General features: G+C 36.4%; 1 protein-coding gene across 1 annotated transcript in view; it reads right to left on the reverse strand.

Annotated features, from left to right (window-relative positions):
- ARFGEF1 (ARF guanine nucleotide exchange factor 1) overlaps positions 1 to 22,041 on the reverse strand; it is a 91,079-nt gene that overhangs the window by 2,295 nt on the left and 66,743 nt on the right. Inside the window, exons 21-37 of the mRNA XM_084281245.1 lie at positions 20,343 to 20,501; positions 19,819 to 19,969; positions 16,409 to 16,499; positions 15,203 to 15,243; positions 14,939 to 15,108; positions 14,178 to 14,329; positions 13,840 to 14,012; positions 12,661 to 12,821; positions 11,877 to 12,007; positions 10,333 to 10,462; positions 9,238 to 9,373; positions 9,012 to 9,150; positions 4,328 to 4,397; positions 2,484 to 2,613; positions 1,860 to 1,999; positions 1,341 to 1,509; positions 609 to 747 (exon numbers count right to left, since the gene is read on the reverse strand). Coding sequence (XP_084137371.1) covers positions 609 to 747; positions 1,341 to 1,509; positions 1,860 to 1,999; positions 2,484 to 2,613; positions 4,328 to 4,397; positions 9,012 to 9,150; positions 9,238 to 9,373; positions 10,333 to 10,462; positions 11,877 to 12,007; positions 12,661 to 12,821; positions 13,840 to 14,012; positions 14,178 to 14,329; positions 14,939 to 15,108; positions 15,203 to 15,243; positions 16,409 to 16,499; positions 19,819 to 19,969; positions 20,343 to 20,501 — 2,282 coding nt within the window. The remainder of the gene's footprint in view (positions 1 to 608; positions 748 to 1,340; positions 1,510 to 1,859; positions 2,000 to 2,483; positions 2,614 to 4,327; positions 4,398 to 9,011; positions 9,151 to 9,237; positions 9,374 to 10,332; positions 10,463 to 11,876; positions 12,008 to 12,660; positions 12,822 to 13,839; positions 14,013 to 14,177; positions 14,330 to 14,938; positions 15,109 to 15,202; positions 15,244 to 16,408; positions 16,500 to 19,818; positions 19,970 to 20,342; positions 20,502 to 22,041) is intronic.

Raw genomic sequence — 22,041 nt, forward strand, 5'->3', positions numbered from 1 at the left:
CTATAAACCTTAAAATACTTCCATTGTGTTACCACCATGGTTTCAAGCCCTCTGTTATCCCAACAATTGCTTGAAGGACTTTGTAAACTAAAAACATTCAGATGAACCTTAGTATTCAAACTCATGAAAAATCAACAAGCCAAAAGCTTGTGTGCCCACAGGCTCCTGAAGGCCAGTGTTCAGTTCTACAGATGAAAACAAACAGCATCAGTTCCCTAAAATTGCCGAGGTTTACTAAAAGGAAAAAAATCAGACAGCAAGGTTTAAGTGATGTTGTTTTTTTTTCTTTTTAAAGAACAGCAACCTTTTACAACAATCTCTCAAGTACCCACACGCTATAAAAAAAAAAAAAAGACTGTGATAAAACCTTTTTCTCTCACGCAAAAGGTGTAAGATACAAAAAGGACAAAAAGCAGAGACAACATTAGTAGCTGCAGGCACCCTCCATACAACATAAAAGCTCTTAATATTAGCTGCGACCACCACCATATAGTGTTAGCTCTAGCAAGTTTACTGCAAACAAGAGTTAAAAAAACAAACAACAACAAAAAACACATTCTTTTATAAACCAGAGATAATACAAACAGGTTCAGCTATGTGGCCCTTACTTTAGTAGTCTTTGCTGGACTTCTTCCCATGCGCTGGTACGGCTTTCATCCATGTACATACGGAACAGAATGCGCAGCCCACAGGCAAGACTACTCGTCTCCTGTTTCAGAAGATTAGGCTTTGATTTGCCTTTGAAACCTACAGAAATTAAAAAGAATCCATTTAGATTTTTTATTTTCATCTTCCATGTTTCCTAACTGTCCCCTACCTCTCCTGAGTATGGTCTGCATATAGTTAGAAGAACCACCTCAATGTTTTATATATTATTATTATGTATTTATACATTTCATATATTTCTATATTAATACAGCTAACTTTGGTGCAAGGAATAAACCACAGGCTACAGAGATTCTATTTTAGATCTATTTTGGAAAACACCATATATTTCAAGCTTACACTTGTAAGTACAACAACCCTCCTGAAATGGTTGGGGGGTTTTGTACCTGCAGCTTGCAAACACGGGACTCACAGCTACAGTGAGCGATCAGTTCAGCAGTTGTATACACTGAAAAGTAATGCAGCGAAACCTTAAATTTTAAGAAATTAAAAAGGTATTTGCACCTGTACAGATGAGGTCTCCTCTCCTTAAGGATTTCTAAGGTCATAAATTTACAGCCTCATTTTGAATATTACATTTCAGCATCACAGCAATTTTTGACCTATTTTTGGGGTGAATTCAAAGCACAGTAAAATGTTCTTGCAAAAATATTTCTCCAAAGAGACTGACTCACCTGCTTTCCAGAGAGCAGTTCTTTGTTCGTTGTTTGAATTAAATGCTTTAGCAAATCTGTGAGATTCCAGCAGACAATCGAGAAGTTTGAAAAGCTGCTGTGATGTTAGGAAACGATACATCCCTTGATCTTGTGTATCCACATGGACATCAAAGTCTACTGCATCTCTCTATTAAAAACAAAAGAGAGATTTCAAGTCACAATTAAAAAATGTCTTCATCAAGCTCTTTGATAAATTCATCCCACCCTGTTTTCATCTGTACCTGTATTTAAACTTAAAACTGTACTAAGTTGTATCCACAGACCAGTTACTGAAATCTATGAACAATAAATGTTTAAACCTCCACAGCATGCTGTATCAGCATAGCAAATCCAATATAACACAAGTTGTAAAAGATCTCAACAGTTTGCTGAAAGTTCTCTAGCACTTCTAAAACTGTAAATTCGAAGATGTTACAGGAGTTTATGAAAACTTACCCACTACAGAAAAGCTGTTAGACACCAGTAAATTCTACTTACTTGTGCTGCTGCTAGATTCTCTGCATCCTCTTTTTTGCTAGTTGCTGGGAAGAACACAATATTGTCGATAGTCTGAATGAGTTCCAGCTGTACAACACACTTGATCAAAAGAGCAGCAAATAGCTTCTGTTCTGGAAATTCTTAAAAAAATAAATAAAAAAGATAAATTGCTTCTTATCTTAAAACACTTCTGTATTTTTTCTTTTGTTAAAGCCATTCTTAACTTTACCCCTAAAATAGCTCAACTTCAAGGATGTTCAAAAAACAGGTCTAGAATCCACCCATCCACATTACTTTTTTGAAAACAGGGCTGATCACCATGTTATCAACTGGCAGGTTTTAAAAAATTATTTCAGTACTTTGAAGTCACTTGCCATATACTGGACAAATATTACACAAAAATCACCAAAATCAGTGACCTTATTGTTAGTATCACTGCAATGGTAAGAAATTCTTACCAATGGTAAGGAATTCTATCATTCTACACAGAGTCAAAAATGTAATCGATATAATTTTCTCCATGCCTTGTTTCTTAAATTACAGTTGGGGCTACAACTGAAGATACAGATATTGGTAAATAGTACTCAACAGATACAAAATACCAAACCACTAAGAAATACGCACTTGCTGCTGGCCTGGCTTTACTCATTTCTTCCCCTGCTGTGGACACTGCACTGGGCTGAAGTGGACGTCCATCAGAAGATCTTGGCTGAATAGAATCATGAATATCTACAGACTTCTGAGAGATAGTATCCTAAAAAGAAACGCCCAAACAGTTACTTACACAGTGAGAACAAATTAACTCTTGTGAGCTAATCATTTTTATAAACGTTTTTCTCTCAACAGAAAGTACTAGTATCAACTATAACATCCATTGTTTTCATTTTGGAAAGCATTCATTGGAACAGGGAAATATAATTATTGTAATTAATAATAAAACATGTTATATTAGCTACAAAGTAGTTACATATAGCAACTACTGTCCCTTTCAATAACCCAGTATTTCTAAAGGCATTTCTTCCATAAATGCTGCTGGAGTTGCATTGTTAGCAAGACTTAAATCTAGGCATACTGTTCCTATAAGGATGTATCTTCTAATACCAATAAATAAAGATTAAAACCTTGGTCATTAAGCATAAATATACTTTTAATGGATATTACGTCTATACATAGGCTCAAATATTACTAGGTATTGTACTAATTGGAAGAAAAACAAGATGAAAACACCTACAGCCTTCAAAAATTCTTTTACCAAAAGAAAGCATCCAAAATAACCTCCATTAACACTATTCTACAACTTCTGTTACTTTTGAAGTAAAGCTGTAAAGTGTCTTTTTACACTGATGACAAAGGATGCTTTGAAAACAATAACGCTAAACTATTTGAAAGAGAAAGGATATTTCAATTTATTCAAGATTAAGACACTTAATGTTTGCCATGTTTGTGTGCTATTATATTTGATATAAATGGATCAAAAACTTAGTCAACATTTAGATCAAATGTTTTATACATTAAACCACTACATATGAGCAAGTGAAGATGTAACAAGTTACGCTGATGTAAGATACTTGTACAATGAGTATTAAACATTTACATCCTGTTGCAGTTAAATTATAATGGAGAGAGTTAGTCTCTCCTAGTAGAACTGTTTCAGGACCCTATCCTCAAATGTTTTATTAATCTATACAGAACTTTCACCCATAAGTCTCAAGGAGCTTCACAGACATCATCTCCACTACCATTTTTTGTATGCTGGGGAAAGAAAGTAAGTGGCTTGCCTGAGAGAGACATGCATCACAGAGACATGTGAGGATGTACAGGAACATTAGGCAACTATTCGTGGGAATATCCAAAAGCTACGTTATTTGTCATCAGTGGTAGCTGATGCAGGTACAGGACTATCACTTACAGACAAATCTAAACTTTCTATCAGTTTATTCAATAAGTGCTAAGAAATCTGATGGTTCTATGTCTTTTGATGGATCTATGTATTTTCTGTTTTAAACACTGATGTTTGAGTTTTTACTACAATAGAAAATTCTGGGGGAAAAAGTCCGTCTGATTCTGGCAGCATTTTCTCATCATGCTAATATATCAAATAGAATATTTAACAAAACAAATCAGAAAACAGCCCCTAAACCAGAAAACAACCCAAACCTTATGGTATTGCAGTACTACCTATGATGAAGACCTGCCAGACACAGGACATTACCCAAAACATATGCAGGTAATAAACTATAGTCAACACTCAGAAGTCTACTTTGGACACTGCAAACCAACACAGCCTTTTCCTTCTCAATTCCTTGCCTATTTTAATAATTAAGCAGAGCTTTAACTGGAAAAACGTCTCCAACTAAATCAAAACTAAAAGGTGGGTTTCAACTAAGTATGCTTTCCACTTACTCTATATCACAACACATTGGTACTGAACTCTTGCAAGCTTTTAAAGTATTTATTAAGCAACTTACCAGTTTTTCTTTTGCATCAGAAGGAGATACAGGGCCAAAATCCCCACTGACTGGTTTCCAAGTCAGAAGCCTTGAAAACAGAAAAACAGTAATAAATAAATAAAAACTAGTAAGTGTAAAATAATAATCAGCACTGACACTATAACAGGCTACTTAACAGGGTGGTTTGTTTGTTTTTTAAAGGAAGCAAGCCAAAGTTAGAGGTGAATATAGATACTTCTATAAATTAAAAAAATAATTACTATTTTTTAGCAGTAAAATATATATTTTTTGGTCTCTCACAGGTACTGAAAAATGTAAATATTGTGGTTTTGGAAGTAAACATTTCTGCCAGTTGCCTTTGATAGACAGCTGAATTCTGTGGAGGTGGATTAATTTTTCATCGAAATACTAGAGATTTGGCTCTAGGCAGAATACCATCAACTCTAGTCTCATTAGCGGGCCTTGTTCCCTCATACTGCCATAAGCTTGCACTGGAATCAGGAATAAACCTACCCCAGGCCAAATCAGCATGTTGTAGAGACACTGCCATTCTTTATTTGGGATATATTCCAGCATTGTGGTTTGATTTCCACTTAAAAGCAAACATTTCTTAAAATTCAACATGTCCACTTCATTGGTCAAGTTCATTGGTCTTTGGAGGGACCAGGACACTGACAGTATTTCTGATCTTTCCTGCTCTTTTCCTATAGCCTGTTGCTGTCTTGAGGCTCATTGCCTTAAGCACTAAAAATTTTTGTATTAATTGTAATTTATTGAGGCTGTCCGTGTCTGCCAAGAATTGAACAAAATCAGATTAAATAACCTAAGTGGTCACATCCTTGCTTGTTACAATATATTTATTGCTAAAAAGTAAAGTTATTTGTCATTGTTAAGATCTCACACTATTTAGCAGGCATTTATGAAATAAGGCCTCTATCTGTGTGAAGCAATGCTTCATGGACATTTGTGCCTGCATTTCATGAGATCTTTCCCACTATATAAAGGATCCTAACTTATCCTAACACGTCACTGATCTCCATAGAACTAAAATAAGATGAACATGAGAAAATGAAAAGCTAAAAATCTAGAGGCATGTAGCAAGTCCACAAATAGAGTAGAGCAAATGTAGAGCAAAAAACTGAGCTGATTCTTGAAAGCTACCAGGACACAACTTGCAGATTATTCTGGATCAGAGGTTAAGACTTTATAGCCCCAAATAAATTATATTTGATTTAAACTTCCACCTGCCCAAGGCATGTATTGAAATATTGAGTGAGATCATCACAGTTTGTGCAGGGAACCACCTTCCCAGAACAAGAGGGCATTCACCCTGGCTTTCTTAGTGCCAGCAAGCCAAGACTTTCTCTCATGAAGCTTCAAAATATTTCATTAAAAAAGAAGAAGTTATGAACAGAACTGAAGTAAAACAAGAAACTGTTAAAATCAGCTGTTGAAGTTTGGGCTGGATGAGCAGACAGTGAGGTGCACTGAAACCTGGCTGAACAGCAAGGCCCACCGGGTGGCCATAAGCAGCACAAAGCCTGCTTGCAGGCAGTATACCCCCAGCAGCATACCCCAGGGGGATGGATCAGGTCTGCTCCTGTTCAACACCCTCATCAGTGCTCTGCATGAGGGGGCAGAGCATGCCCTCAGCAAGGCTGCTGATGACACAAACTGGGGTAGCGGTGGATATGCCAGAGGACGTGCTGCCATCCAGAGGAACCCCACCAGCTGGGACAAATGGGCCAACGAGAGCCTCATGAAGGAACACAAGGAGAAGTGCAAAGTCCTGCACCTGGGGAGGAATGGCCCCAGCCACACGGCTGCAAAGAGAAGACCCTGGGGGTCCTGGTGGCACCAAGCTGAACACCAGGTGGTGGTGGGTCCGTGCCACACAGGTAGTCTGGGCTGTGTCAGGCCAAGTCCTGTCAGCAGGTCAAGGGAGGTGGTTCCTCCCCTCTGCTCAGCACTGGGGAGGCCACACCTGGCAAACTGTGTCCAGGTCTGGGCTCCCCAGTACAGAGAGACGTGGAGCTACTGGAGAGAGGCCAGCAGAGGGCCTCAAAGACGTGAAGGGACTGGGGCACCTCTCCCGGGAGGAGAGGCTGACACTGGGACTGCTCGGCCTGGAGAAGCTGAGGGAGGGTGCCATGAGGATGGACCCAGGCTCTGTTCAGTGGTGGCCCCTGACAGGAGAAGACGTGACAGGCACAAAGAGGAACACAGGAGGTTTCTTCTGAACACCAGGAAGCGCTTCACTGTGTGGATTACTGAGCACTGGCACAGGTTGCCCAGAGAGGTTGTGGAGTCTCCCTCCTTGGAGATACTCAAAAGCTGCCTCGACATGGTCCTGGGGCAACCTGCTCTGGGTGGCTGGCCCACCTTGATCAATGGGTTGGACCAGATGACCTCCAGAGGTCCCTTCCAACCTCAACTATTCTCTGATTCTCTGACAGTATCCGCAGCTATTAACACCTCAGTGAGTTTGTGTAAGCTTGGCAGGCGTACTGCTGGGCTTTTCTCTTAAGTAATCCTTGCTGAATGTGGTAGTTGAGTAAATTAACACATTTTCAAACAAGGAAATAGTATTATCACACTACCATCTTTCTCTTTGCAAAAACGTAACTTGCCAAAACCCGGCAGAATCTACTACTGCAACTAAGAACTCCTACAGCCAATAAAACAACCCTTAAATCAGAGAAGCATGTTACACAAATATGTGGAAGATGTTTTATATGAATGCTAGCAGAATAAATGCAATCGTACCTGATGAGATTAATAAAAAAACTGTCCCAGAAGATACTTCGCACTCCAAGGATTCATAGCATCTTACTATTACAAGACTATTATCAACAAAGCACTCACTCATAAAGCTGTCATATATACCTCTGTGCAACTTATCTCTGCCTTTATTTCAATGTAACTATTGTGTCACTTCCAGACACAGTAGGTAAAAGGAGTATCTGCCTTTTTCCCTGAGACAAGCTCCACAACAAGCTGGGTACTAAAACTTTGTTATTAAGAAGAAAAATTAAGGGATGGAGGGCAGGAAAAGCTCTACTGCAAAAAAAGATGGCTTATACAGGGACTAAAAAAATACAAATTTGAAATGCAAGCCAAAGCAGGATTAACAGGAAAAGAACCAAATCCCATAAAGAGAAAGAGAAAAGGAGCTGTACAGAAGGAGAAAGAAGTATTCTCCTAGGGCTCAGGAAAAAAACAAACAAACAAACAAACAAAAAGTACAAAAGTCTCCATTAAAAATAAGAATAAGATACCTACATATTATTATCGTATTTTTTCTTGCCCACATGAAAGCTTCTGCTTCATCAAAGCTTCAGCTTTAATAAAACATGGTAAAGGCAAGAGACTGTTTTGAGTAGTTTTCTGTCACCCAACAAGTGTTTGGAAAAGAGCAAGCATACCTTCACCATGGGAAATGAGACTGATTACATATGCTCAGGGGAATACTATGCAGAGAAAATCCAAGTATGATTTACTTTACCCTGCAAAAGTTAAATCTCCCAGAAATATAACGTGAAATAATGAAGTTAAAGAAGGCCTAGAAAGATTTAAAAAGATGGAAAATAAATAACAGAAATTTATCAAAGGAGTCAGATACCCTCCTAGGAAAAATAACTCGCCTGAAAAGCAGAAATGCCATAAATATCAAAGGGAATAATGCACATTTTCCAAAACACATCATATAGCTAAAGGGAACAAGAACATTTTAAATGTGTCTAAAGCTTAAGATATCCCGAATGCTGCTCTAAAAGGGTTCCTAGTATTCAACTATAAGAATACTCCGTAGTGTAAGTTTTGATCTTATGTGGGAAAAAAAGCTGGTGCTCTGCTAGAAAACATTCTGCTTTTCAAGTACAGGTTATAGTAAGCTAGGGCTAATTTAATCAGACTTCTACACCTAGAGATTTGGTTTCCAATTTTACCTTTGGCAGTTATCAAAATGCACACACAAAAAAAGCTCTAACATAAGGGAGCTAGCAATTTGGTATTACTTTCCTGGATGCAATTAATTCATAACTACTCATGTAGAAAAGCAGGTGAGGTAACATAGGGATTAAATTATGTTTTAAATATGAATGAAGCTCTCTTACAGTGCTATCTGATACATAATATTGAAATTAAGGAATGCCTGGCATGGAGAAGATTCCCTTTTGATTCCAGTTTCTTCAGGCCTGAACTAGGTGATACCTGGAAGTAAATGCTATGAACTAGCTCACAGGCAAAGAACAAGCACTAATGTAGTAGTTTAACATTAAGACGATCAGATTTGAAAATAAGTAGTGTTTCACCTCAGTGGTGACTGTGGAAAAAAATAGACATGTAATTACAAATTGCAAATTCTGCCTATAACTGGTGTTCTTCTATTAAAAAGATGATGACCAAAAAAGCAGGTAGTACACTTCTCCAAACAGCGACCATTTTAAAATTGAATAAAGCTAGAGATACCACAGGTCCAATAAGGTGTTTCTAGTTTTTAACAGTTTATCATGTATAACAGAAAAAATATATCTATCAGCTAACAGTATCTAGCACATAATTTATGATTATATTCTGAGACAGACTGCTTCTATTCATAACAGTTTTTTGTTCACCTCACCTATTAGATATCAGTTTGAAATCAGTAACAGTCATCTAGCTAAACTATTTTACAAAGTGTAAGTATTAAGAGTCCTCTTACGCATGAGGGATTGTAGTTTTGAAAATATCCAGCATGCAAGTGCAAGTTTTATCCCAGATTTCTAGGGTAAACTTTTCACCATTTAGGATGACAACATTCTCCAAACAGTTTGTACCAGACCGTGCTAGTTGTTCATTGTCTGGAAAAGAAAAACAGTTCACTTGTTTATTGGCATTCAACGTAATAAAATGTCAGCATTGTTTAACATAATTTGGTACAGTCCTACCTTGCTGCACACACCAGTACAGCTGTGAGAATATATCATCCAAAAGAACATCACTAAGCACTTCTAAATACTGCGTGAATACATCACATATTGCATAAAGTGCATGGTTGCAAGTAGTCGTCATCCATTCAGCTTTCTAGAAAGGAAGGGAAAAAATAAGTAGTAACTTGGTTTAAGGTGCAACCTCTTCAGGATACACCTCCCTGCAGGTATACAGATACACATATTTATACAATTTTAATTGCTTTATAGTGACATGCCATTCCTTTCTATCTCAAACCCCCCAAATTTAAAGGGTTCTCTAATTTCACTTCGCTAACTAGCAGGTTTAAAAAAAAGTGGAAGCAGACAAACAACTATTCTCAGAGACCAGGCTGCAAGACTGACAAATATTTACCCTTGTATAAGACACAGATTGAAATCAAACTTAGTATCCACCCTAGCTCAATAGTTTAACACCAAGCTAAGCTTTTTGTGTATATTCTATATATTTTTCAGAGAATAAAAATTTAGGAAGTGAAACTTGTGCTTCTATAAGTAGTCCAATACGGACTTCTAATCAGTTGACGATTTTGATCAAACTTCTAATACTAATAATTTACATCTAGTTCAGCCATTTCTGTTTCACTTTCTTGTCAGGACAGTACCTATTTTCAGGGTCAAAAGGTGCAGTGAAAGTACAATGTTTTTTTTTTGTTTTTTTTTTTTCCTAGTCATCAAGAAGTTTTGGTCTAGCAGAATTCACTTCTAATTGTGACTTCACTCCTGATTAATAGCCTCATCCATTGAGCTTGTTGCCATGAACTGTTGTGTGTATCAGATTCAAGACATCACATGTTGCACTTCTTACAAACCCTAGGTATGTTGCATTTTACACTATTCTTGTACTGTGAACCGCTGCTACTTTGACACATGGCTTAAAAAAAGTGAGATGACAATACATCTGACAGAATGGTAATGAGAGGCAACTAGAATCACAGGTCAACCTTTCAAGTTTTGAGGGCTGCCCTTCATTAGTTGATAAACTATATTACCCATCAGGTTTTCTACCATAACTACTCATCTCATGTAAATTCTCTTCAATTTTTTTCTCACCTCAGTCTGCTGTTCTGGCAGTTTCATGTTGTCAAATATCCTAAAGACAATACGAAATAAATCTTGCCACCAGTGCTTTTCGTAAGTATGGCCGTATGTCTTCATTATCTCAAACATTACTGTTAAACCCCTAAAATGAACAGAGAGCAACATTTAAGAAGACTTATAAAAAGATGCGTGCTAGACCAAATATGTCAAAAGCTGCAACAGCAAGAGCAAACTCAGATATTGTAAAAAATGTTACATTTTGATCTGCCAAATGTGTGCTTCAGTCACACTAATACACTAACTATAAAATCAGTTTGTTTAAAACATACTTTAACAGGAAACAGCAAGAAAATACTTTTGAGAACTGTGGTCATCTCAAAGAGGAATACAATGTCTTTGCAAAGACCACAAAAGCAAAGAAACGAATATTTCTAGAAAAGCAATACATATTCAGCATCAGAACGAAGACAGAACATAAATTACAAGCAAAAAAACCCACAAACATATTCAAGGAAAATAAGCAGGTTTTATGTGAAATCAAACTACAACGTTGCTTTTTCAAGTGTCTCTGCAATCATCAACCAAATAATGAATCTCTGCATAAAAAAGTTTTTAAATCTTCAAAGTAAGTATGAAGGACAAGGCAGGAAAACAGGCAAGACTGCCATTGTGAGCTCTATTAAAACAAAAAACATTCCAACAGAATTTAGCTGTAGGGTTCTAATAATACAAATCCACTCATTGCATGGAACATTTTACATTTGTATAGACAAAAACAAAACCAGAAATGTGACAGGAGGCTTAGCAAGGTCAACTATTACACATCACTAAACTGAAATGTGTAACAGGAGCACCTATTATGGAATCAAACATCACGCATTTATATTTACTAATGCAAAGAATAGAGGATCAATATTACTGCTAAAAAATATGGGCTTGGATATTAATCCAATATAACACCTTACTTAAAAAAAAGATTTAATGCATGTTCAACATTTACAGTTGACCTTCCACATCTAAATAATGTTTGTTAGATATTAGCAAAGTTAAAAGGTGAGTGCTACGTTTTGTTATGTTCTATGTTTAAACTGCCTCCATACCATCTAACGGTAAATGTTGAGCTGAGCTGTTTTAAATAATTTACAGGTTCAATAATAAGTCAACTGTTATCGACTGCTTCCTGTTGAAATTTGAACTTTTTTTCAAATTAACAATTTAAACAGTTCTTGTCTTTGAAATTTTATGGTTACTCATCCTAAACTGCACCAAAAACATGCTCAAATATTTAACTTCAAGAACATATCATAATAATGTGTTTAACATAATGCAATCACAACCATGTAACTTTATTGTTTGCTACAACAGGGGATAAAAACGTCTTATGATTTAATTTCTACATTCCAGAATCTATTTAAAAGGTGTTTTTAACAAGTCTGGTCTTCCCACTTAAATACGTAAGTCATTTTAAGCTCGTTACATTTACAAAGAGAGTTGTTTCTATTTTAAAAGTGCAAAGTAAGCCTTCTAAAATTTGAATTACAAATACTGATTGTTACCTGGTTCTTACATCTAATTTGCATCTATTGATGATACAGGATAACTCAAACAGAATTGGGAACCATCCTCTCACCCACACTCTGTCTTCAGGAGCTACGTTCATATCATCACTTGTGTATTCCTTGAATGCCTTTAGAAGCAAACACAGGGTTATACAGAGCCATATGAGAGAGATTCTTCAAAAATAAAACAAGCTGGACTGCAAATAACAACCTCTACTGTACTGGTACTGTACTGATACTACTGTACTAGTAGTACAGCCTGATACCTCAGGTGAGCTGGCAATCACAATAGCAACACTGAGAAGGTAAATTGTGTATTTGAAGCAATGCTTAGTACACTATGAAAAATAAAGTCAAAATATAAACTGGCTAATACATTTAAGACTGTTCAGTCTAACACTCTTACTCTGCTCTGTAGAGACAGCACTGGAAGTAAGGATCTACTGTAATTTTTTTGTAAGGAGATCAAATGGTTTTTGCTTATGCCATTATCCATTCTAACAACATTTCTTAGGAGAAAGAGATATGTTGATCTCTGGCAGTTCTCAGCAAAGTTACCCAACAGATGGACTGGGGAAGATGGCAGGATGGAGATAAGAGAAAAGAAATTTGCTGATAATTTTAAAACCAGTGGCATTTTTTATTCCTGTTCTTTATGAATAAAGTACATTTCTCATTAATCTCTGAAAAAGCGAAGGCAATAAGGTTAGCACAAGTGATTTTGTCTTTATAAATGCATTGTTCATTAAAGCACTCATAATTTAGTTAATACAGACTATACCTGAGGTCTATCAGATACGTATTTTGCACAGTGGCGAATGAGGCGGATCGCTTCCATACTGGTATCTGGAAATGCTGCATTGCAGGCAAATTCAGACAAGCACTTTACTGCATCCTGGAAAGAATCTATGGTTGCTGGGAAGTGTTTTTCAAATACAATTGCTGGGAGAAAAAGTGTGAACAGAAAAGAAATGTCATGCTTTAAAAAAATCTATTAATTCTAGTATGAACTGACTGTAACAGAAGTCACGAGAGGCTGGTTCATTGATTGGTGTTGTCAAGTGCTTGAGTATTAATAAAAACTAAAAAATGAATGCTCGATAACAACAAAAAAGTCAGCTAGAAGGCATTCATTCGATTTTAAAAGCAAGTGTCTAAAATAAATCACGGTAGTGCCTGATCTAAAGGAGGGTAATTTTACAGTTAAACAAGAAGAGAGCAATAGGTTTACTGCTTAACACTAGATCTATGTTTACAGCTTAAGAGGGCTACCTAAAATATTGAGTTTCATCAACCAAAGGTCATCCCTTAGCAATTTAGTCCTCTTACCTTCATTTTAAAATAGTCACGTTTCAAGGCACATTCTTAATCAATGCTGAAAAAGTTTTAGGAAGTTGCAGAAGTTGTGACATAGTAAGAGATCCCTTATGGCACTTAAAGCCTGAGGGGATCTAGATCAGGATGGAACAAAATCATAGTTCCACCTATCTCAGCTAAATAGGATCATAAACAAGCACAATTCAGAAACAAGGAAAAAGATAAGCAAACAACATAATAGTAAAATGACTTTTTTTTTTTTTCCTGGAGAAAAAAAGAATTGCTTCACTAAAATGAAAATGTACACAAAGAAAATAATCTAAGGCTTGACTGATTTTGCTATAGAAGATTATAAACAGTGATTTTTTTTTTAAAGGGGTAAGGGAAGACAGATAAATTTGTGAATTATTACAGACAACTGTTACAGAGAATTATTATTACAGAACTATTTCCATAAGTAGTTTCCCAGAAGATCATTTGGCAAGTATAAAATATTGCTTCCAAAGTATGAAGTGAGCTTTACTATGCAGGCTGTAGAGCCAACAGAAAAACAAAGCTACTCAGCCTCCAACAGAAATACAAAGCTTCTCAGCCTCCAGAGTCACAAACGCTTTCATGATGCTTGAACATCATCAGTACTTACTGACAATGTGTCCTGTAGTCTGGAATGCAAGCTCCACTATACTTTCATCCTGATCTGAGGCAGCCAAATGAAATACTGAAAAAATGTTCTTCCAACCAGAACGAATGTTAGCAGCTTGGGAATTTACCATCTGTGCAATACACCGTACAACCATGTCTCGAATAGTAGGAGACCTGAATTAAGATGATAATAAATAGTAATTGTTTAAACTAAATTACCTAATCAATTAGAAATAGCATAATTCTCCAGCAACTGATTTTACAAAAGCAATTTAAGATTTTAATTGCAAAAGTTGGTGCTTATGGTCCCAAGTGATTGAATTAATTGAATGTTATTACCTGTTTCTCTTCATTATATGTTCAAATGGTCTTAAGAAGTCCTTCTGGAATCGGAAATTAGCAAGTTCTCCTTTTTCTAAGAACTTCATTGATAACTGCCTTAATGAGTCTACTGCAAAAATAGCTACATCTTCATTGGGATTGCAGCCAACCTGACAACACCGGGTAGAAACGCACAGTAAGTTTGCATCAGAATTCTTATGGATTCAGCCCAAGCTGTCTTTACATTTGGTAATAGAAAACTGAGCAGTACTGGAAAATTAAACAGTAGCCAATTCCATAAACCACACTATTAATGTAATTCAATAATCCCGTATCAATTCCAACCACTTTCTACATTTCATATACTAGCATTACAGCTTTCTCAAACAAACCACCTAGGAAGACTTCAACACGCTGATTAAAAATGCTTATCAAGCATTTACCTTAGAAGGAGTCAATTTAGACTTGAACATAAAACAACCCCTTATCCCGAGCTTCATAAAACATCCACACATACAGAACAAAGAATTAAAGGAAACCAGTTCTAGACTCAGATCATGATAAATAACTTCAATGTGTACTCCTGCTTTTGCATTAATTATACTGTGCACCTCTGCCTTCTCACAGGTCTATCCAGCTTTACAATTTGTTTTTTTAAACTACTTATAGAGAAGGACAGAAAAATTGGTATAATTCAGATGCGAACACGCTTTTCCATCAAATCTTTAAATAAAATTTACTTTTATCAATACTTCAAGCAGTGTAATTAACAGAGATACCTTATTAAAATGATCTCCAATAACTTCCCAAATTCTAGACCACTGTAGCCTTATCCGACCCATGTTGTAGTAAGAAATCTCTACTATCTTTTGCAGGCTAAACATTCGAGGGTGAGTAGCAGACAGCAGTTCATCCATAGACACAGCACAAAGCCAGCGAACGAAATCCACTGTTAAATGACCACAGATATTAATATAATATTTTTCCAAGTTTCATCACAAAGCTGTTTTGTAGTTTACAGGGGAAAAAAAGATAAAACCTACCGATAGCATTTCCATCCAACCTTGTAGATCCTGTAAATATTCTGTAAAGTAAAGTTTCTGACATTATTACTATGTCTTTAAAATACATCTATTAAATGTGTATGCAAGATTTTATATCCCAACTAATTTTATTTATTCAAAAATAGCAACTGTGGAAAGAGACTGAACAATGAAAATAAAAGTAGCAATATTTCAGTTACTTCTAATATTTAAAAATAACTCCACGCATGCACTGAGACTGGGGGGTTAGCTGTTATCTGCTGTTACCTGCCCACTGACAGTGACAGATGACTAACATCAACAGCTTTATAAACTATGCAGCCCTGCTCCAGAGAAGACAAACTTTTCCAGAGTACACAATTCCTACTTGCCATGACAAATAGATACTTGAAATACGGCCCATTATGAAGTGCTGAGAAACACTGCAACCCTAAAGAGCTATTATGTGTTTGACATTAAGCCTCCAAGTAGCTTGATACCATTTCACTGCAAGGCAACCTTCATTAAACTGACATTGATCTCGCTGCCTATACTGAAACACAGAAAGCTTGTAAACCTTCAGAATGTACTACTTTGTACTGTGATTGTCGATTTTGACAACCATTTAGAAAATGATACTTTCTGATTTCTCATATGCTGAGATAGCAAGATCCATTAACACCCCAGTCAGATCAGTTCCATCAGCTATAAACAGGGAATTTTTATGATATGTATCAAATCCAGTTAGCATAAATATGATTCACAGAAAAGACGACTAGAATAATAATATGGTAATTTCAGACATCATCTACATATCCTGGAGGAAAGCAAGAAATCGGTAACTACATTTAGGAGAAAAGCTGTCTGTCAATAATGCTCCCTATACAAAGGTAAAATAAGATTTGCTCTGTGTTACTATATATAACAAATCGAGATTCACCAGACGGTAGAGCAGTCTTCATTCTGCAGCTTCCCTGTAATAATTTTATAACAGTAAGAGGGCTTCTTGTCTCATCTTTCTGCTTCTTCTTGAAAAAAAAAAACACAAAAACTTCTGCTCCATAAAAAAAAAAGGAAAAACCTGACAAAACCTCAAAGCACTTTTATATGGTTATATTTATGTAGTGTTTTGCAAATAATGGTAAACTAATAATTTCCTATTATTTCAGCATGGTATTCAAATACTGTTAGAAAAAAAAGATGGAAAAAGCAAATTCAACACAGTACCTGTCTACAGCAACAACAACACTCTGGGAGCTAGTTTCACCAATGGATTCCTGAATGCTTGCTATTTGCTTCCAATCCACGTTTCCACCAACTACAGTAAACAAAAATTGAAAATGGATGAGTGATAACACAGAAAGGGCAGGGAAAAAAGAGGAAGAGAAGTCATGTCACTATAGTGTCTTTAAATATATTTCAAATTCACAATAAGAGAAGTAGGCTATTAATTTCCCATGCATGGATGGGCATCTCAGTGAACTGCTGCATACTTGTAAGTCCTAATTCTCTAGATTCTCTATCTGTGTATAAGTTTGTTAGTCCCATAAAATTGTCCACATTTGGAACTATTATATGAATAGATGCAAGAGGAAAAAAATCAAAAGCATATGAACCACCTTTTTCTCTCCATCTTTAAATGGATCTTTGGTAATTCTGCTACTGGAAAAAAAAAACAACACAGCAACGCACCATATGACAGAGAATACTACACAAAAGTGAACTTTTCACACTTAACGAGCAGCAAGTGAGTAAATCCATCCTGATAGGTTTTCTTTTTAATCATTCATTATGAATGATGAAGGAGAGGGAGAGAGCAGCTCCCAGCAAAACCGCATCTTAAAGGTATGTCTGAAGTACAGCAGCGTTATCACTGAACAACAGTGAGGCAAAACTGCAATACAGAAAAAAAAACCTGCAAAACAGAAATATCTGTTTTGGAAGCTAGAAACTGTAAACCACACCTGGCAAACCTCATGCTAAAATGCTAACTTCACAGTGAGCAAATTTCTGAAATTTCTGCTGACCTCTAAGCTTGTTTCTCCCTACTACCCCCCCAAAAAAGAGAGTAATCTTGCAATCGTTCTGGGTATTTCTACCTATGCTGCACACAAGTTTTTTCTCTTAGGCAACCTATCAGAAAGATAGGGGAGAACAGAAGGCTCAAAGGAGGCCAGAGATTCTATTCTCAGCTTTGCAGGGACAGGAAAGTTCCTCTGTTTCAGACTGCCTCCCCAAAGTCTGCCACTTAGTCTCGCTGTGCTCCACAGCTGGAGGAGGCTTGAAATGACTGGCTGTCAGATCGAGATAAATTGGCCCATCTGAAGATTTTTTCCAGGACTTTTATGAACTAGCCTTTTCTGTACACACACAGACACACACACACGTGTATATATATATATATATATATATATATATATATATATATATATAAAACCTTACGCTAGTCTTTCAGCAACTTGTAATACTGTTGGATTTGATCAGTGTTTCTTTTAAGCACTTGGGCTGCCAGGATCAATTAGTTTGAATATCAGTAATGTGTCAGCTAAGAAACACATCGCCCTGTGTGAGGTTGGAAGGGGGTATTTCCAAGCAGTCAGATAACCCTAACCAATACTGCCAGTTTACGTGAAAATTCATTCCTACTGTAGTGTAGGATTTATGATCAATGCTGTAAAGATGCCACAGACAGCAGATTTCTTTGTTTATATATTTCCATTCCAACATTTCTGAGATCTTTTACGAGGAAACATAGTCAGCCATATAATTCTGCTTCAATAAAAACTGATCCCTCAGATTCTCGTTGTCCAATGAGGATTTCCAGTTACCTAAAAACTACAGTTTGACTAAAACTTTTTCACAGCAGCAGCTTTTATCTTACGACTTTGCAAATAGGAATTAGAGTAGAAAAAGAGCTGAATTTTCCAGTTACAACTCCAAGTAAGATGACATTCCTACTAAAGAAGAAAAGGAATAGATGCTTATTTCTTTACTTTTTCAACACAAATGCATGTGATGTCTTGAATTCTCAAGTAAAGCAGAAAAGGTCTACAGCAGAGAGATAATGCAATGCGATGACTGAATCAGTAATGCAGTAAATTAGCCTTTTTGTTTTGTTTTTAAACACACACCTCTAGTTCAGCAGGAAGAGTGAATGCTGCTGCTTATGTGAGCGTGATTTTGTAAGCACATTTCAAAGACAAGGCTTCTGTTTCAGCCTGCAGCTTCACTTACTCTAATTAAACAGCTATTTTCCTGTAAAACGTATGTCTGATCTACGGGCATATACAGGTTCTTCACATGAATACAGGTTTGTAGGAAGATTGCTAAAAAGCTGTAGTTTTAAATGATACTTCAGAGTCATCACAGAAAGAAAATTTAAATATCTGCGACACCGGATTTGTGGAGAAGAGTGGAAAACACTGGAAACAATTGAGAAAAGGGCTCTGTTAGAGCATACTCATTTAGCATATAGTAAATTCCAGTGAGATTGGCATTTTCCTGTAAGATTAAAATGATATTATTAAAAGAAGAGAAAATGGTTAAATTTCCATGTGTGTGCTGTAACAAGCATTCCAGAAATTCAATTCAGGCAGAAACATTTTTATGCATCTGGGCACAGGCAATCTTCCTTAGAAATTAAGTTGACAGAAGGAAAGAAAAAAAAAAGAAGGTCTTTATGAGCTGGATCTATACCAATGACTAGCAAGTATGATTTAGAGACACCTGACTACAGTTTACATTCTTGAGCTATTAGGACTTAAAATTTTTAAAGGCCAGTCACTTCAGCACAGAGAAACTGCCAATACTTGGAAACAGCAAAGCTGGATGGGTCATCGGGGAGCACTAAATGGGAGGATGCATATTAAAAGGGCAGGGAGAAGCTCAGTATATGAGATGTTGGCAGATGCAATAATTTCCAGGGATAAGGTTTCCCTTCAGCAAATCTTGGCAATGTGAGGTGAGCACATAAAGGCAGGCCAAGGCAGGGCACAGTGGAAAGAATAGGACTGACTGCAGAATAGGAACAACTGTATTAGGAGGACACAAAGCCTGACAATGAGGATGAGTTGAGGGGTAAGGTCAGAGAAATAGGTAAAATTATCATTACTACTCTTACTAATGGACTTCATTTTGGCTCTTGGGCCAGCCTATAAAAGGCACTCGCTCACTACCAAAATAATCAAAAGAAGAAAAAACAGAATTTCAGAATTTAAGTTGATTTCCCCTCTGGTTTGAATGCTGCATATTTCTCATGAAGGTACGTAACAAGATGTTTTACCTATACATATTAACTTGCCTGTTTGGTAAAATATTTGGGGCACTGACTCTGCAGTATTATTAAATCTGATCATACCATCAGGAATACATCCTTACTTGGTCAGTTGTATTTTAACGGAAAAAAATAACATTTTCTTACATTTCACACTCTCCCATCCTAGCGGTAATACCTAACAGAGCAAAACAAATATTCCAAATATGTCTATTCAAAGTGTAAGACAAACGTAGACAATTTTAGACTACTTCACAGTTACATCTCTGAACCTCATAGTCACCAGTAATAAAAGCAAAGCACAAACCAGTATGTTCTTGCACAAAGACATTTAAATGAAATACTTCGTATCTGTATTACTTACCCAGTCCCAGCCCCACAAATTCATCTGGTGCCTGATCTTTTGTTCCAGTAAAAGAACCTTCCCTGCCACGCACTGTCCCTGAGATGTAACGAGGTTTTACTCCAGTTCCTATTAACTGTGCCAGCTCAAGTTGACTGATGCATTTCAGAATCTAGTCCAGAGAGTAAAGAAGTTGTTTAGCAACAAAAAGTATTTTGAAGCAGTAAAAAACAAAAACCTGAAGGCAGATCTTTATTTATATATTATATATATATTTTAAGTACTCAAGGTTAGACAAATATTCCTGTTCTTCCACCTAAAATGAAAAGTAATTTAAATATTACAGCATTAGTGTCTCATAATTTTATTTCTAAACTGGACACATTTTTCTACTTTAATCAGCTGCACAATGAGTTCATTATTATACATAACCTAAGTACGAAAGTTTATACTTGACAGTTTTCTAAAAACACTGTATTTATGCACAAGTACATTCAAGATCACAACTCATTTTCTTACAGTTTAAGAACAAATGACTTTTGTACCTCATGCCAGGAATTTCCTAAATAGTTTCCATCTGTATGAGCCACTGTGATGAGAGTTTTAATTGTGTCAATATTCTTCTGCTTCATTTCAGTAATACCAGAGCTCACTGTAAGTAACGTAAATCTTGCTAGTGCTTGGACATACGCATCTCTTTCAAGCTACAAAAGAGAGGGGACAAAGGAAAAAGAAAAGATGAGATTTACCTTGTATTTTCTTGGCTCTTGCTTTTAGTAGAATGTGTAATTTTGGCAACTATATCATTTACCTTTCTCTTCTTAAAACTGAATTTCTAACGTTTTACAAAACAAAATTCCCTCCTGTTTTCTGTAGTAAGCTGCAGGATAAAGTCAGGCTCCCTCTACTCAGGAACACCAAGTGTAACGTGTCAGCCTAGAACACATAGTTTGTTCTCAACTTTCTGGGTTTATTTTTCAGAGCCTTTTTTTGGAAAGAGGATGCTGTTTCAGAAGAAACGTAGCTTCTTAGCTAAGCTTTTTCTATTCTTACACTGCACCTGAATGTGCTCTCATAATGCTGCCTTAGCAGATTCTCCCAAGTTTCATGATTTTTGGCAACAGAATCCAAATAATATATCTAAAAAGCACATTTTTCCAATCCCACAGAACTACTCAAAACGTATTTGATTTAACCTACACAAGCTGGAGCACCTCAGAAGCTCGTGAGATGACTCACAGCTGTGTGAACAGCAACTGACCTATAATCTAAGCAGATGAAATCGATCAATAGGGTACAAAAGTGAGCGTACCACATACAGGTACCTGAGTTATGAACAGGATATATATAAACACCAAATGAAAGTCCTCAGGTCTAATATGAACCTATTACAAACACAGAAAGGGGACTACAGTTGAGCTCAAAAGCTAAATTCATTCTCTTGTTATGATCTGAAGGTGATAAAGTGAAAGTCGTAAATCAGAGAAACAAATGACAGCTATGAAATACATTTAACGATTTGGATATTTTAAACTGTTTTGAAATCAAAAATCCTTCAGCACATAATAATATCAAATATAAAATGTTCAAAAAGAAATCAAACCAGAACATCTGTTTCATAGGGAAAACACTAATATCACGACAGTGGGCAACAGTACAAGAGATGGATTCCCACGGAGCCACATAGCATAGCTGCCACAGTCAACCCCAACTACTATCACAGCACATGCTGGTAAAGGCACAGCACAAGAAGTACAAGCACAATAACGAAAGTTTCACGATAAGAGTAACAGCAAGCAAATAAGATTTGGAGTCTACAAAGCGTGCGTGTATCTTCTGAAAATGGGCGAAGTTTTCAGTCCTTCCATCCTGCTCTGTTCCATACATATATTACTCCTCTGAACCCTTTTCTAAGCCATCATAAAATAGAAAAACTAAGCAACGCATCCATCAAACAAAATTAAAATAGATAAAGTAAGCAAATTAAGCACATAATTTTGATGCACATCTTCTCCCAGACAAGATATCTTGAAGGCAAAACCCAAACTGCGTGACAGTTTAAGACTGAAAAGATAAATAATGAAAACAGAATTTTTAGTTGAGATTTTATTGTAGTCAGAGGTGAGCATGCATAACCTCAACTATACTGTGTCCTTGTAGATTTTTTTTTTTTTTAACACTAAAAGTGTCCAGCTCCCTCCATCAATTCTCAAGGTACGTAAAGTAATGGTATGTGTTCTGAGA

The sequence above is a fragment of the Netta rufina genome (genome assembly GCF_964035555.1).
Source record: "Netta rufina genome assembly, chromosome: 2".
Lineage (NCBI taxonomy): Eukaryota > Metazoa > Chordata > Aves > Anseriformes > Anatidae > Netta > Netta rufina.